The 17,265-nt window shown below is 54.0% G+C and overlaps 1 protein-coding gene across 6 annotated transcripts in view; it reads left to right on the top strand.

The window, feature by feature from the left end:
• Positions 1 to 17,265, top strand: part of PBX3 (PBX homeobox 3) — a 107,804-nt gene that overhangs the window by 82,577 nt on the left and 7,962 nt on the right. For 5 of the 6 annotated variants that reach the window (XM_064727441.1, XM_064727440.1, XM_064727439.1 and 2 more), the window contains 5 exons: positions 2,510 to 2,751; positions 7,444 to 7,634; positions 9,528 to 9,663; positions 15,419 to 15,584; positions 16,742 to 16,854. In XM_064727441.1, the coding sequence (XP_064583511.1) occupies positions 2,510 to 2,751; positions 7,444 to 7,634; positions 9,528 to 9,663; positions 15,419 to 15,584; positions 16,742 to 16,854 (848 nt within the window). The remainder of the gene's footprint in view (positions 1 to 2,509; positions 2,752 to 7,443; positions 7,635 to 9,527; positions 9,664 to 15,418; positions 15,585 to 16,741; positions 16,855 to 17,265) is intronic. The other variant, XM_064727442.1, reaches the window with a different exon arrangement.

The following is a 17,265-nucleotide window of genomic DNA, read 5'->3' as shown; positions in this document are numbered from 1 at the left end:
AGTGGTGGGGAGGGGGTGGACGTGGCAGCCCTGGCCCCTCGTGGGATGAGTGAGGGGCCCATGCTGGCCATGGGGTGCCTGTGGTGATGGCTGTGGGGTGGCTGTGGTGGTGCCCATGGGGTGGCCCTGCTGGTGGCTGTGGGGTGGCTGTGAGATGCCCATGGGGTGGCTGTGGTGGTGCCCATGGGGTGCCCATGGGGTGGCCCTGCTGGTGGCCATAGCGGCGCCCATGGGGTGCCCATGGGGTGGCCATAGCGGCGCCCATGGGGTGGCCCTGCTGGTGGCCATAGTGGCACCCATGGGGTGCCCATGGGGTGCCCATGGGGTGGCCCTGCTGGTGCCCATGGGGTGGGCGCTGCCGCGATTCCTCTCCCGTGCAGCGCCGGTGGCGCCGGTGGCTCTGCTGGGAGTGATGTATTGTTGTGTTCTTTCCCGTCCCTGCTGCACCTTAATTCCTCGATGCATTGAAAGGTCAGTGAGCTAAACAGTAATAAACTCACAGGGTGATAGAGTGAGGGATAAAAGAGGGAAACAATGGCCACCAAGTGTGAGCTTATATGTCAAAAAATACATATATTACCAGTGTATTCAAATCAAGAGTAATTTATAAAGGCAGGTGCTGGTAGGAGCAGCTTTATTGCCGGCCTATAGCAGAATGCTCCTGTGTGCTGAGGGGCCTGCGAGATGCTCTGGCTCCTTCCCAGACAACGTGGGGAGTGTTCGACCTGCAGCCAAGGGGCTGCTGCTGACGAGCCACGTGTCTCACTGGTGACAGAGTTCATCAGTTTTGCAGGCCCCTGCCCCCAGGGACACCAGACACTATTAGTTGTGCTGATCTGCTTCATATAGTTCATAAGGAAAGCTCCGAATTAACACACAGCTTAATTCTTGTTAGAATTAGCTAATCAACCCGTGGCTTTGCCATTCAAATGAATGATGTGTCTCACTGAGGGGCAGGATAAATGTTGCGTCCCCACACACACTCTGTCATCCCTCTGCCTGTGGGTGTCCGCGGCTCCTGCGCTCCGGATGGGATGCTCTGGATGTGGGAGCACGTGTGGGATGAGCACAGAGTGCCACCCCTGTGCCACCAGCCCCCAGCACGCTGCCTCGCGTGCCAGACACCTGAGTGCCTTTGTCACTGTCCCCATGGCCGAGCTTCCTCCTGTGCTCCAGGCCCTGAGTGCTCCTGCGCCTCAGTGCAGCCTCAGCTCCTGCTGCTGCACCTTGGGGGCTGCTCGCTCACTGAGTCAGTTCATGGACAGGGGCTGGGGCTTTGCAATATTGATTTGAGCCTGCGTGGACAAAGCCCTCACTTTGGCCTGTTGATGGAAGTACATGATGCAGAAATCACTGCAATTGTACCAAATTATTTTGCTGCAGGATTTGCTAGGCATCTGCATTTGGGAGCAGAGTGGGACTGTGATGGGATAGTGGGAAGGAGATGAGTTCTATAGTGAAAGCAGAAATGCAGCTGGGGAATAACAGCTGGAATAGAACACAATAAACATGGACTGAGAAAGGGTCCAGAAGCTAAAAGGAAAAACAACAGCAGAAATCATTGATGAGAAGGGAAGGAAAGCTTGAGTGGATTAAAACCAGGATGTTATTGAACAATCTGACAGCAGAGCAGAGGAGGAGAGTGACAAACAGGGGAACAACTCACCGAGGGAATCACCCCTGTGTTACAGCACTGCGGGCCAGCAGCGGTGCCAAGGCAGTGGGGCCGGGCAGACGAGGGAATGAGGGGTGGGTGCAGGGAATGAGGGGTGGGTGCAGCACTCCCTTGGCCAGGCACCACCTGCCCTGCTGCTGCAGGCACTCCCAGGTGCGGCACCACCTTCCCTGGCTGCAGCACGGGTGGCCTGGGCTGTCCCCAACACGTGTGTGCCAGCTCAGGGACATGCCAGGACAATGTGTGGTATCATCAGTGTGTGCCTCTGAACAGGCAACAGAAATAATTTAAAGAGATGACAAGACATTTTTATTATTCCCATGAAATTATAGGGAATTATAGTTTTAAATGAAGGTGACAGGTTTAAAATGTGTATTTTAGAGCAAGATTAATGCCTTGTGCTTTGTTGAGTTGGAAAGTTGGCCAGTGGGGGGGTCACCTCCCACTGTGTGTCCACCTTGAGACAGCCAGTGTGGAATCCTGTGCTGTGCCCTGAGTGCATGGAGCACCCTGCTGGTGCCCAGCTCCATGCCTGGCAGCTGTGTGCTGCTGGCACATCTGGCACAGCCTACACAGGTACTGTTCCTGCTGTGTGTGGGAGCAGAGGGGGTCCTGTGGCACTGCCAGACTGCGTCTTATGGGGCTGGCTGGTGTGCTGGGGCAGGGCTGGGGCAGGGCTGGGGCAGGGCTGTGCCCGTGGGGTGCTGGGGCCATGCTGGGGCAAGGCTGTGCCCGTGGCCCCCGGGCAGGCGGGTGCCACAGAGGGCTCATGGCAGGCGGGCACATGCACAAGTACTGACTGTGTTTTCTCTTGTTCTCTCTTTTCTGCCCAAGGTTTGAGCATCCGAGGAGCCCAGGAGGAAGACCCTCCCGATCCTCAGCTAATGAGACTAGACAATATGCTTCTGGCAGAAGGAGTCTCAGGTCCGGAGAAAGGTGGGGGATCGGCGGCAGCAGCTGCAGCCGCAGCAGCCTCTGGAGGGTCTTCAGATAACTCTATTGAGCACTCAGATTACAGAGCCAAATTGACCCAGATCAGACAAATCTATCACACAGAGCTGGAGAAATATGAACAGGTCAGACATCAGTCTCTCAGTTGTTCGTGTACCTGACACTGCTCTCCTCTGCTTGCCAGTGCCCACCGCTGCCCACTCTGGACCACAACCCTTCCTCCCCTTCCCCACCCCTCTGCCCAGAGAGAGCCACCATGGCAGTCTGTTGTCTGTCGGGCTCCAAGGAGCTGCTGGCCGGAGCCAGGACGCATGTCTTGCATGTCTGAGTGTTTTCTGTTGTCTGTAACTGCACAAGAGCAGCACCCAAGCCCGTGTTTCTCCCCTTTGCCCAGCCCACAGAAGGCAGAGAGGAGGAGAGAGTCTGTCACTCAGTGCCACCCTCTGCCCTGGTGAGGTCTCACACGGCTGGGTCTGGCAAGCTGGGGGGCACAGGCAGACAGGGGCTGCTTTGGCCATCTCAGCCCACAGGCTGCTGGAGCAGGTGGCAGGATACTCTGGCACAGACTTGGCCACAGCAGGTCAGCTGGAGCAGGTCTGAGGAGAGTGGGCAGTGAGGCGTCAGCAGAGCACCTGGCCCAGGCTTGGGGACAGAAACTGGGGAAATCCTGGTTCAGGCGGATGCCAGCACAGTGTCTTTGTCTGGAGTGAAGAGCATGCTGCAGAGACCTGTGGGTTTGTGTTCACCCCTGGGACCTGGTGACCCAACACATTGGGCACGCCGGTGGCACTGAGAACGTTTGCCACGTGCTGCCAGGTGCCAGCAGCACCGTGTGTCTCAGGTGCCAGTGGCACTGCCTTGTCTGTGCTGTCTTTTCCACTGTGTTGTTCAAGTGGAGAACAAATACCAGAGCAAACACCTGTCATGGTCTGTGTATGAATCTGCTGTTCTCCCCTGACCCCAAGGCCAGCAGCCTTGGTGAGCCCCGAGCCCTCCTCGCCCTGCCAGGTGCAGCTGTAGTGTGGGATGGGGTGGCTGTGGCATGAACGTGTCTCCCACAGGCACAGCACACAGGCTGCAGGCAGATCTGGGCCACAGAGGCAGCAGCTCTGTGCTCGCAGCCGCTTCCTGGCAAACATCCTTGGACTCTAATAAGTTTAATGACGTGGGGGAAGCAGGAGCGTTTTTTGCCCTGTAGCTCCATTTACAAAGGTTTCAGCTGAAATGTCACAGCCATCCGTCCACACCACAGGAAATTTTGGAGGATGCTCAAATGCTGCTGGAGCAGGAGAGAGAGGTAGAGCAGAGGATGAGACATGCATGCTTCCCCACGGATCCTGACACCCAGCCACGTCTGCTCAACAGACATATGATGATTTCCCCAGCCTGGCAGCAAACTGTCTCCTGCTGGTTTGTCTCACTGCAGTGCCCGAGAGGCAGCCAGGGCTTGGCATCTGAGCCTCTGGCGCCACAGGTTCTGGGAGGCAGGAGCTCCTGCAGCGGGGAGCCCGTGCTGGGCACCTGCCCGTGGTGCAGAGCCGCTCCTGCCATCCTGCCCGCACAGGCAGCCCCGTCCCACGGCAGCAGGAACCAGAGCGCCTTCCTGGAGACATTTCCAGGCAGGCTTTGATCCTGATATTTGTTGCCAGTCAGGGGAATGCACTCAGGAAAAAAAAAAAAGGGAAAGAGAAATGGAAAGTGTGTCACGCCATCACCCAGCGCTGCCTCGCCGGGCGCCGGGAGAAATGGCCACGCACAGGCAGCGCCTTCCATAATTTACAGCTCCTATAACGGAGATGACATATTGAAAGCTATCTGCTGTAATTACACTGAAATACATTTTTTGCTGTAGGCAAAAGTACTGTAAGGGTCCCAGGCCTCCTGGAGCAGCTGGGAACCCACTTCCCAAGTTCACAGATGTCTCCTGAATTCACCCCGAATTGGGGCGAGGCGTGGCAGCTCAGAAGCCACCGCCAGCCTCACAGAGCGCTGGCTGCCACCCTGCCCCTCAGCATTGTTTTGGGCCATTTCCTCTCTTTTTCATGCGCACTCGTGATGAAGCACTGAGGCAGCAGGAGCATCCCTGCTCCTACAAGGTTTCTGAGCAGGTTAACAAGGCCATCACTTATAACCTGACATTATTAATAATGTCTCAGGCACCAAGCAGAGGCCTGAAAAATAGTCCTGGAAAAGGGATCAAGTAGCTTGGACGCTATAAATAAACAAGAGAAACAAGACAAAGCATCAGAGTCTTCTGAGCTTCCTCCCACTGTGCTGTGTGAGGCAGCTCTGCATAGGGGAGGTGCTGGTGGAGATGAATTAAACCCAGGCTCTCCCAGCAGTTGTAGCCAAACCAAGTCTCATCAGGCAAGCTGAGTAAAGTCAGAGAAAGGTTTTTGCTTCTTGAAAGCAAGAAACTAATTATTGCTTTTCAAAGTCCAGTTTTTGAGATGAAATCTCTTATAGAAAAGACATACCTGAAAATATTTCTAACGCAACAGTTGCCAATTTTATTGTACTTTAAAATTGAATACCTGGAATCTGAAAAGAAGGGGGCTTGTGGCAAACTGCGTGCCTGGAACACCCAGCCAGTGCCAAATTCTTGGGTTCAGCTGTATTTTGGAACAATCAGAGCTGCTGCCTGATCTCAGGGGGAGAGCTGCTGCATTCTGGTGCCCGTGTCCCCTTCCCTTCTGTGCAACATTTCCTGAGTGAGCCAAAGCTGGTGTCATTGATCAGAGGGCTGGGCCTGAACTTCTGCATGCTCGGGGTGTGCCCTGGTGAAAGAAAGAACGTGCTGGTGGGCAGTGAGGGTGGGCAATGTCCAACCCTTCCCTGAGCCTGGCAAGCGGGTGGCAGGCTGGTGGCAGTGAGGTGAGCCATGTCCAACCCCCGAGCCTGGGACCCTGGCACAGCGGCTGCAGGGCTGGTGGCATGAGGGTGAGCAATGTCCACCCCCCTGGAGCCTGGCACAGCCGGCTGGTGGCAGTGAGGGTGAGCCATGTCCAACCCCTGGAGCCTGGGGAGCCCTGGCACAGCCGGGCTGGCAGGGGCTGGTGGGCAGTGAGGGTGGGCAATGTCCAACCCTTCCCCTGGAGCCCTGGCACAGCCGGGCTGGCAGGGGCTGGTGGGCAGTGAGGGTGAGCCACGTCCAACCCCTGGAGCCCTGGCACAGCCAGGCTGGCAGGCGTGGGCATGCACCCTGGGCCCTGGACAGCCTGCAGGCGTGGGCGTGATGGTGGGCAATGTCCAACCCCTGGAGCCCTGGCACAGCCGGGCTGGCAGGGGCTGGTGGGCAGTGAGGGTGAGCCACGTCCAACCCCTGGAGCCCTGGCACAGCCGGGCTGGCAGGGGCTGGTGGGCAGTGATGGTGGGCAATGTCCAACCCTTCCCCTGGAGCCCTGGCACAGCCGGGCTGGCAGGGGCTGGTGGGCAGTGATGGTGGGCAATGTCCAACCCCTGGAGCCCTGGCACAGCCGGGCTGGCAGGGGCTGGTGGGCAGTGAGGGTGGGCAATGTCCAACCCCTGGAGCCTGGGGAGCCCTGGCACAGCCGGGCTGGCAGGGGCTGGTGGGCAGTGAGGGTGAGCAATGCCCAACCCTTCCCCTGGAGCCCTGGCACAGCCAGGCTGGCAGGGGCTGGCAGCAGCAGCGGCTCGATGGCGAGCGGAGGCCTCTGCACCAGGGCTGCCTCCAACGGGTGCTGCACGGATGTAAATTAGCCTGTAATTTACTTTCAGTAGTGTAAAGAAAAAAAATCACTTTGCCTGAAGTGTATGCATCTTTCTTAAGGGTGTACCCAGATTTTAATTATCTAAATGTAAATACTTAACGAATTTTACTTAGAGTAATGAGCTAAAGTGCACACTACATAAATGAGATGTTCTAATTAATCATGTATGAACTACTGGTTTAAAGAAAAGCTATGTGAATTCTGCGAATGTTGGGCTATTGCCAAATTGCTAATCAGCATTTGCATTCATAGATGGCTTCACTTAATAAGTTGTGAGACGTTCAGCAAATGTTATAGGAAATTATGAGTTTTTAGATGCATAAACTTTTCACTTTTAACTCCTTCCATCGCATAATATGTTGAAATGTTGGAGAATCCTTGAAAATGTGGTTGTCAGACATATTACGTACATATTTTGCTGCCTGGCTTGACAGGGAAGAGGGGAGCTAGCAGAGTTTCTGTCAGGCTCCAGCCTGCAAAGGGAAGTCAGGAGAGCAGCATGTGTGGAGGCTCGGACAAGGGGCATCCTGGTGGTGGCTCAGTCTGAGGTTTATATCACCATGTCACAGACTGGGGGTGGTAATTGAGGGCTCCCTGTGCCTGCCCTCAGTGCCTCGGCTGCACAGCGTGGGCACAGTGGGCACAGTGCCACTGAAACCCACCCAAACCGGGGACATGGTGCCTCAGAAAGGCCTCAGGTGCTGCAGGGGGCAGCCAGGCACAGGGCTCGGGGTGTCCCCCCTGGCTGTGAGGAGTGCAGGTCCCCACTCACACCCTGCCCCTGCCTGCAGCTGCCACCGGGGCTGATCCCACTGCTCCTCTCCATGGGGAGAGGCTCTCTGCAAGGCTGGGAAAGGGGAAGGGATGAGCGTGGCAGGAGCAGGGCTGTGTCCCTGGGCTCCCCTGGCTGCCCCAGCACAGCTGCAGGGATCCTGGGCAGGGTGGGATCCTGTGGCCATGCATGTGGAGGGGACAGGGCCATGTGAGGGGTCCCCCTCAGTGCTGCCTTCCCCCGACAGCCAGGTCAGAGCTTGTGTCCTTGTGGGGCAGCACAAACCCACGTCTGAGCCTCTTCTTCCTCCACAGGCATGTAATGAATTTACCACTCATGTCATGAACCTCCTCAGAGAACAGAGCCGGACACGTCCCATTTCTCCCAAGGAGATTGAGAGGATGGTGGGCATCATTCATCGAAAATTCAGCTCCATCCAGATGCAGCTCAAACAGAGCACTTGTGAAGCAGTAATGATTTTAAGATCAAGGTTCCTTGATGCCAGGTAAGGCAGAGGCAAGTGGCCCTGTCTCTTTTTGGGGGGAAGCAGTAATTTCTGGGCGGCCCAGGAGAGCCTGGCCATACTGGGAGTGGAGTCCCATGTCAGCAGGGATGGGTGGGAGAGGCTGCTCTGTCCCACCAGGAGCCTTCCTCCACAGCTGCTGTGCAAGGGACCCCTGCACAGTAGGACTTCAGAAGCAACAAGGTCTTTTCTTCAAATTTTAGTGCAAAGACTGGGCTCGTTTTCCCCACCTTGGACACCTGCACCACTGTTGGAGCTCGGTGCCTGTCCCCAGGACCCATGGCGGCCTGAGCGGGCTGATAGCTCCACAAGCTGCCAGGAGGCAGGCAGACAGGGATTAGGAGGGGGGTTTAGGCACAGTCAGAATTGTTTTGAAGCCTGATGAGGTGGGATAGTGATCCCCAGCCCCATCCCCTTCACAGGGCTCCTGTCCTCAGAGCAGGGCCTGGCAGAGCAGGAGCGGAAAAGGGAGGAGCAGCAGGCGCCACACGCATCCTCCCTCCTCCAGCAGCTCACGCTTCACACCTGAAAGCTGTGAGGAGCTAAACAAGACCAAAATAATGTTATTAACAAGGAGGTCACTGGCAGGTGTGGGAAATCAGGGTAATTGCAGGCAGTTGGAGGAGATGTCTATGGAGAGCTCCAGGAACGCAAAGGTAGAGCCTGCAGATGTACATTTTAAAGTGATTTCTTTAAAAAGGAGGAAGGTAAATAAGGCAAAATGAGCGGAAGCATAGTAATGAGATAAACAGAGCTCTAGGGAGGGAGCCTGCCTGCTCCAGGATACAGTGCAGTTAGCAGCACCGTGATACTCGGCGGGAGCGCGCTGGGGATTGCGCTCGGCTGCCGGCTGGCCTGGGGCGCCGGCGCTGATTGCAGCAGCCCTGGGGGAAGGAGCTCCGAGGAAATGCTTAACTGGAGCCTTCCAGAGCATGTTCTGCTGAAGGAGAGCAGCTGCTGGCACGGAGGGGTGGCACTGCAGCTGTGCAGGCGCTGCCGCCGTGGGCTGCCCCATGGCGAGGGCTGCCCCCATGGCCGGGGCTGCAGGCTCCTGGGCAGAGCATGGGCAGGTGCTCTCTGCAAGGCTCCAGCCAGGTGACACCCCATGGCTGGGGCTGCAGGCTCCTGTGCAGGTGCTCTCTGCAAGGCTCCAGCCAGGTGACACCCCATGGCTGGGGCTGCAGGCTCCTGTGCAGGTGCTCTCTGCAAGGCTCCAGCCAGGTGACACCCCTGGGCCTGTCCCATGTCCCCTGTGGGCCAGAGCCCAGGCCCCGTGCAGCCCGTGGCAGGAGGGGGCACAGATGGGTCTCGCTCACAAAGCCCTGAAATCCACTTGCTGTTGGAAGCCAATTAGCTCAGGGAGGCCACGTGAGGACACATCAGCACGGCTGCCCCATCCTGTTGTACCATCCTGACCCCAGGGAGCTGTGCAGGGCCCCAGCAGACCTGTGCTGAAGGGAAGGAGGGGAAGGAGGTCTGCCAGGCTGCTGCTGGCAATGGCCGGGAGCTTTGGGCTGGGCTGTGTACCCAGCTGTGGAGGAGCCCCACGGGAGGCTGCTGGCTCAGCACCTGCCTCACCATTTCTCCCGCAGTGTGTGAACGGGGCCTGTGCTCCCATGGGATGAGCCCTGCAGGGAGGTGGGGGTGTGAAGCCAGGGGCAGAGTCCAGAGCCCCTGGGGCTGGGTGCAGGGTGCAGGGTGTGGTGTTGCTGCCTGCTGCTCCCTCCCATGGTGCTGGGGAGCCCAAAGGGATCAGGGCGCCAGGACAGCTCTGCTGTGCTGCTCTGTGCTGCAGCACAGCCTGTGAGCCCCCCATCCACCCAGGGACCTGCTGGCACCTGGAGGAACAGTGGTGTTTTCCTTTTCTCATTTCAGACGGAAAAGGCGCAACTTCAGTAAACAAGCCACAGAAATCTTGAACGAGTATTTTTACTCCCACCTCAGTAACCCCTACCCCAGTGAAGAAGCCAAAGAAGAGCTGGCAAAGAAGTGCAGCATCACGGTATCACAGGTAAGCAGCAGGGAGGGCCCCTGTCCCCACAGGGTGTCGTTGGCTGCAGCTGCTTTCCCTGTGGGCCAAAATACCTGCACAGTTCAGACTGGTATCCTGCTCAGGCTGGTGACACCACCGAGTTTTCCTTCAGCAGGCAGCTCAAAGAGCAAAACACCTCTTGGCATTCCACGTGGCCTGTATGTTTGCTAGAATCCCCAGTCATTCTCCCACGAATCTGGCTTGTACAGCTTGGGGAGAACCTGAGTTTGTGCGGCAGGGAAGTGCCCTGCAGTGTCCAAGTTCTCCTCTCCTGGTGAGCTGGTGTGCTGGCTCCTCCCTGCTCCCTCGGCTCCCTTATCAATATTTCAGCTCCTTGAGAGGAATGGTGCCTGCGGCGTGTGTGTTAACTATTAATGATTGCAGGCTGCACTATTGGCATTATTAGCAACGCAACCTTTAGCTTTATAATTAAGACCTGAGTTGAGATTTACTTTATAGGCCTCCATTGAATGCATGAAAAATTCAGGCACTTTATTGAAGACTTTCAAATGAAAGTCTGCCCAGCTCCTCCAAATTTGGAATTGCTTGGCTTTGGCTGCCCCCAGCAGCAGCCCTGGCAGAACTGCCCCAGGGCACGTGTGTGTGCCTTGCTGTCTCCTCGCCTGTTCCTTGGCATGCAGCACATACCCACTCCAAATGGGGTGGCACGGGGCTGTGCTCGGTGCCAGGGAAGGTATGGGGTGGGGAGGGAGGCAGTTTCTCCCAGTCCATTTAAAATAGCTGTGGTGATGGGCAGAAGTTTTTGGGGGAAATTCAGCACACAGCTTGTTCCCTCTCCCATTGCTCCTCCCTTGCCCTTGGCATCACAGGAGCCCCGTGGTGGCTGCTGGGCTGCTCTCAGTGCCCTCAGGCATCCCTGCAGCTGCTGGGAGTGCCTGGAACCCCCAAACAGCCTGAGAGCACACGAGTGCCAGGGCACTGTGGTCTGCAGCCTTAATCCTGCTGCTGGTTCCAGTCCTTGGCACGAGATGCTTTGTGGCAATTCCTTCAGTGAGTGGTGTCCAGAAATGTTCAGTGTGATCCAAGGCAGCCTGCTGTATGGTTAGGAGAGGCCATGCCATCAACACCAACTTAAACAAACCAAAAGTTCCTCAGTTTTGGTTAATGTAGTTGGGCAAGATGACATGTGAAAAAGCCCAGCAGACCTGCTGAAGAGCTGTTCCCTCTGCACCCAGGGGTGAGCTGTGCCTGGCAGGAAGGGGCTCAGTGATTCCTTGGTGTGGACAGATAAAAAGATCAAGATAAGGCTGAAGTGACTGTAGGAAATGAGATGGAACATTTGAGAAGCCATAACTGATTGCTTCTAGTGCTAATAGATCTGATTTCTTTCTTAATTGGTTGTTTGATAAGATTTAATGTATATGCTGTAGAATGAAATAAAAGGCAGGCAGATGGTCCAGCAACCCAGCAGTGGCAGGGAGCCTGTGACAGGAATATAGGTTTGTCTTTTTAATATTTGATACAGACATGAATTAGTTGTTCCTTGAATCCATTAGGAAGTCTGAGAGAGCGATGGGAGTAGCTGCATTGTGCCCTCCACAGCACTGCATCCAGCAGCCTCAGCCTTGCTGGGTGACATTGCCAGCCTGGTCCGAGGGCAGTGCTGCCCACCCAGCCTGGCACCAGGGATGCAGGGCTGGGCCCTTGGCATGGCTGGAGCTACACTCTGGCAAGGTGTTATAACGACTTGGAAAAACTCGTGTTGATGTGGTAAAGCCTGGAAATGGGGCCACGTATCATGTATGGGAGAGGAGCATGTATGAGAGAGAGGGAGTGCCTGTGATCAGCTGCTTGCTTGAGTTCCTGATGGATCTGCTGTCACAGCTGGAGAGCATGAATACCATGGGTATTCTAATCTTTGATTTCCAGAGGCACTTCCAGAGGCTGCATGGCAGTACTGCAGGCTTAGTTGGTATTGTGTAGGTCGAACTGGGCTGGAGGTATCTTTCCTTTACTGAAAAGGGTGTATGTTTTTGAGGCCATGTGGTAGGGGAGCTCTGAGCAGGCCCTGCAGAGCAGCCCCCACAGTGCTGTGGTGACTGACAGCAGCACTCAGAGCTGCAATCCAGAGCTCGCAGTGAATTGAGCAGTCACTGGAACCCTGGCAGGAGCAGCATCACAGGGGACAAGCCATGGCATCCCAGGACGTGCCTGAGCTGCGCCCCGCTCGGGGCTCCATGGAACATCTCGGAGTGTGTACTTTCAGCCTTGACCAAGTGTCCCTTGGACCTTGCCGTGCCTGTCACCATGCCCCATTTACCTCCTGTGCTGCAAATACCCCGGAGGGACAAAGAGCTGGAAAAAGGAATAAATAACATTAGGGATGGCTTTCCAAACTCTGGAGCTGTTGGCTCGTCTCTGATGAAGAGGCTTTGTCCTTTCCCTGGCTGAGCCAGGCTCCTCTGTAGCCTCTCCTAACGATGATCCCGAGTGCTTCTCTCTTGTACTGTCAGTGCCTTGTACACGCTGGGGGCAGATTCATGGCAGAACATTTTCTCCCTCAAACACTTAATTAGTGAGTGTTTTGGGTCATCCTCCCCCCAGATTAAGCTGCTGACTGGAAATCCTGCTGCCATGGCACTTTACTGAGCTGCAAAGAAAATTGTCTCCCAGAATCGTTTCATTGCAGGTGGGAGATCGATGGTTTCAGTTTTGATATCGGTGTTTAAAATAATATGTAGAGAAGGTTTTTCAAGAAAAGCATAAAGACAAACTATTTATTAAGATGAACACCTCACACAATTTCATTTTTAAGAGTGCGGAAAAGGTAATTCTGGGGAAAAAAATGTCCTTAGCAGAGAACATTGTCGGCTGTAATTCAGAGCCGCCCCATCAGCACACGTTGGAGGAGATAAAGTGTATTGTGTGTTCTCCCCTCCCATGGCTGCGAGGCTGATGTTTTATACTTTTGCAGATGAGCTCTTGCAGGGTGTCACAAACGACCATCAGTCCATCACACGGGCTGGAGAGAGGGCACAGCCAGTGCTGAGAGCGGGGCACTGGGCTACAGCAATAACATTTTTCACTGCTTCAAACAAAGGAAGGATGTGGTTGACAAGGGAATATATTTAACATTGTTTTAAAGAAAGGATGCAGGAGCTGGTTTCCAGCACCCCTCTGGTCCCTGCTGCTTCTGAGTGTTTCTGTGAGCAGGTGGACAGGGAAAACTGTGGATGGAGGGGCTCTTACCCCTGGACTTCATGTGGGAAGCAAGGAAAAAAGCTGCAGCATAATGAAATAGCTCTGGAGGTAAAACTCCTGGGTTTAGATCACAGATCAATGTTGTAATTGTGCAACATTGATTTTTAACATTTTCTGGTTTGTACCATGTGTTAGGTGTGGAACATAGAGTGTGTGCTGCAAACATGGAAACACAGTGGAAAGATTTCCATGAATCTGCAGCTCCCCAGTTCCAGCAGTGATGCTCTGTGTCAGCTGTGTCTTTGCCGAATGAGCACTGATTTATCCCAGGAAATCACCCACTCTGGAGGCACAAGGCAGGCCTGCCCCATCCCAAATCCCACATTAGGCATCTTGATGATTTCAGTAATAATTTATTGTCTTTTTATTTAACGTTGCAATTAACATGATAAATAAGTGCAACAGTATTGTTTGAAATGTAATATACAATTAAGCCCAATTAATTAATTGGCCTTCAATGATCAGGAGGAGAAAGATGTTCATTGTTTTTTTTTATGTGAAGAGATAGTTTGTTTTAATGAAAAATGTGTTGTGAGGCAGCTCACAATGGAGACAACTTCCATGTTTGGGGTGAGCACAGGGTTGGGTGAGGAGCTGGGTCCTGGGGAGCCCAGCACCTGCACCCAGGTCTTCCCTGGGAGCCCGGCAGCACAAGCCAGGTGAGCAGGGATCCTAAATCCTGCCTGGCACAGCCTGCTGGGGCAGTGCCCTGTCCTGGCCAGGTCCAGCTGCCCATGTCAGACATGCTCTCCCAGCTGCAGCTGTGGCCCCCGGGTGTCCCTGGGTGTCCCCAGGTGTCTCTGGGTGTCCGTGGGTGTCCGTGGGTGTCCCCGGGTGTCCCTGGGTGTCCCTGGGTGTCTCTGAGTGTCCCTGGGTGTCCCCGGGTGTCCCCACGTTCCCCAGGCTGGGGCACGCTCTGCCCTGCGCTGTGTCACAGGAGCACAGAGGGTCCTTGGGCAGAGGGGAAGGGGCAGTGACCGTGGCACCCCGGGCTGCTGCAGCTCCTCTGGCAGCCCCGAGGCCGGGCTCAGACTGAGGAAGAGTTGAACATTTCTGGATATTCATTTAGATGTGGTGTGCGGGTTAAACATAACGTACGAGCACTGCTCCTCTCATTGCTTCCAATTAAACCTTGCTTGTTAGTTTAACCTCTAGGTAATCCCATCAAACAATTGATGTCAAGGAAACACTGCCCACAGTGGCTCTGGATGAGTGGCCATTAATTTTAATTGCCTTGATATTAAAGATTAAGAAGTATTGGGACTAGCAGAATGGAAACGATCTGATGTCAAGCAAATCCACTCGTTGAGGCTTCCCCAGGCTGCTGGTGATATTAAAATTTTACTGTGAGAATTAAATAAACCTTTATTAGTGATGGCTGTTGTTTGATTGGTCCAGGGGCGTGCATAAACAGAGGGGTCTCGTGCACATCCGTGGACAATACGGTTGATGTGCAGAGATTCCTCAATTATGATACTGTTAATAAAGCATAATCTGATTGTACACAATAATTATTTGCTGGGTTTCATTAATGTATTATTGCTTCTCTGACTGACAAGGTGATATTAAGTGCAATATATAGAATATGGCGGAGTATTATCAGGGGAGCAGGATGTATAAGGTACCTTCCATATTACTGGTAAAGGCCAGAGGTTTTCCATTAATTGTGGTTAAACAAAAGCCTGTGCCACATCAAATAGAGCAGGATTTGGCTCCTGCCTCAGCAGGGTCCTGAACTGGGTGCTGTGACAGGGCCCCAGCCTCTGCCATGCCCTGTGGCTGCCTGATAACCACTGGGCTGTCACTGGTCCCTTCCCCTTTACTGCTGGAGCTGCTCTTTTATTGTCTCTGCTGTGTTGGCCATTGTCCATGTTCCAAACTGGGTTTGTTATTTAGGAGCTCTGTTACAGCAGCTGAAGTTAAACAAAGCCCCTAAGCAAGATTATACAAACTTCCCTGAGCGGCTCCAGGCGTGACCCCTGTGCGGGTTAATAGCCGGTGCCCTGGGAGCCACCTTGGCTTCAGCACAGATCTTCAAAGGGACATGACAAAGTGACTTTTCAACCATTATTGATTTATATGATTCCTTTCATTTTCAGCCAACCAAACACGATTCTGTGAGCGGGCTGCCAAGGTTGTTCCAGCCCAAAAATAAAGAACAATTGCTCTCACTGCCCGCTCGCCCTCAGTCAACCGGACCTTGGTCCCCCCTGAGCAGCTTTCTGGGTCTTGCACAGGTTTGCTGACAAATGGCCCATGGTGGCAGGGGACAATGCCGTGGTACAGTAAGCTCTGGGATATGTGCAGTCATCAGTCACTTGTTGTGCCTCAGTTTGCCAAGAGAGCAGCAGAGCCAGGTCAGCCCAGCTCCACGGTGATGTTTTACTGATCCGGGTTAGTGCTCAGTTACCCAGAGCACGTATGGGTCATGTTTGTGACATCTCAAAGGGATCCTGCTTTGCCCAGCCAAGCACTTCGTGTCCTTCACCCTCCCCACCTCTCTCCACTGCAGGTGTCCAACTGGTTTGGCAATAAGAGAATCAGGTACAAGAAGAACATTGGGAAGTTCCAGGAGGAAGCCAATCTCTACGCGGCAAAGACGGCCGTGACTGCAGCGCACGCCGTGGCCGCGGCTGTCCAGAACAACCAGACCAACTCCCCCACCACACCAAATTCTGGTACGTACTGCCTGCTGCCTTCCAGCCTCCTGCAGGGCCCCGGCGTGCCCCAGCGAGCTCGGTGGGGTGAGGAGGATGCAGAGCAGAGCCAGTCCTGGCACAGGGGCTAGGCCTGAGCCCAGGGGCGGCCGGGCTGCACCACGAGGGCTGAGCCCTGCCGTGGCAGGTCCCAGCTGCTCCACAGCCAAGCTCCCACAGCCAGGGGAGAGCAGAGTGGGGCCGTGCAATTCCTGCAGCGGTAACGGCTGCCGGGCTCTGCCTTCTGGCACCTTCTTTGTTTCTGTAGGTACTTTAGGCTTTTACTCATTCACTGAAAAGGATGTAAAATGGGGCAGAGGTCCAAGTCTAGTTTTGTAGGACTGTTACATTTATTGTCAAGAGAACAACAAAATAGAGGAATATTTTAGCATGCTCTAATTAGAGTTTAAAATCTGGATGGCTTGAAATGGAGTTGATGTTATGAATAGAAATCTAAGGATGGAACTTTAGTTCGGAGTTACTCTGCCACATGTTCTGCTACAGGTCTCATGGTGTGCTGATGACATTTTGCAAGTCTGAGCATGGCCTTAGTCAGGGAGTGTGTGAGGGAGGCATTGCTCTTTTGGGCTCCAGGGGCAAAGGATGCCACAAGCACAAACACTATTTGCAGTCAAGTTTTGCTGTGACTTAGTTGTGGACAACTTTTGAAGAGGATAGAGAACCACGGGGAAAAAAAGACTAACTAAAAGCAAGTAAGAAAAGGGTTCCGTCTTTAACAGTAGTAAACCACATAACTGGGAACTGCCAAGCATTTCCTTTGGAAGGAGACACAAAGCACAGGCTCAAAATGTGTGTTTGGTGACGGCACCTCATGATGGAGTGATCCACAGGGGGACAGCTCTGATATGGAAACGTTGCAGTACAGGCTGCTCTTCCAGAGGGAAGAGCTGTCCTGGGTTGCAGGGAGCTCCCAGGCCTGCCCAGCACAGCGCTCTGGTGTGGGGCTGAGAGCTGGGATCCGTGGCCACGCTCACCCCACGCCAGGGCAGCAACTTCCCCTCCACTGAGCCTTGCCTGTCCTCTCCTGTCCTGCTGCTTCTCCTTCCCCTGCCCTCAGGTCTCGGGGTTATGTTTTTGCAGCTCTCTGTTATTCAGCTACCTAACTCTTTCCTTTCCAGGTTCTTCTGGTTCTTTTAACCTCCCAAATTCTGGGGACATGTTCATGAACATGCAGAGTCTGAATGGGGATTCTTACCAGGGGTCCCAAGTCGGAGCCAATGTGCAGTCACAGGTAGGAGAAATGCCCCCAGCAGGGCCTTTCTGGCAGGGTAGGGTTTGGGCTAAAAATTCCACCTTACTCTGGCTCTATTAACTGGTCTGGGCCTCGCTGCAGAGTGGAGGCTGCATAGTTCTGGATGTGGCCTATTCTTACCCCGGCATTGAATTTCACAAATATTAAGGAAAGAATGATTTTTTTCTGATTGAAATTTTAAGCTTTGTGAATGCATTCGGCTCTGGCTTGAGCTCATGGAATGGGACTGGGTGCATCTGACTTCCATGGACACTGTAAATCCAGTGAAATTTTCTTTCTTTTTTTTCCTTTCTTCCCTCCTTCCCCTGCCCTTTAAAAAAACCCAAACAACTCTCCCATCTCTCTTTCATTTATTGGACAAACTTTTATTTATTAATTCATTCATCTATT

This window comes from Zonotrichia leucophrys, chromosome 17 (assembly GCF_028769735.1).
Source record: "Zonotrichia leucophrys gambelii isolate GWCS_2022_RI chromosome 17, RI_Zleu_2.0, whole genome shotgun sequence".
NCBI lineage: Eukaryota > Metazoa > Chordata > Aves > Passeriformes > Passerellidae > Zonotrichia > Zonotrichia leucophrys.
The sequence above is the reverse complement of the archived record's forward strand: the minus strand, read 5'-3'. Positions and strand labels throughout refer to the sequence as shown.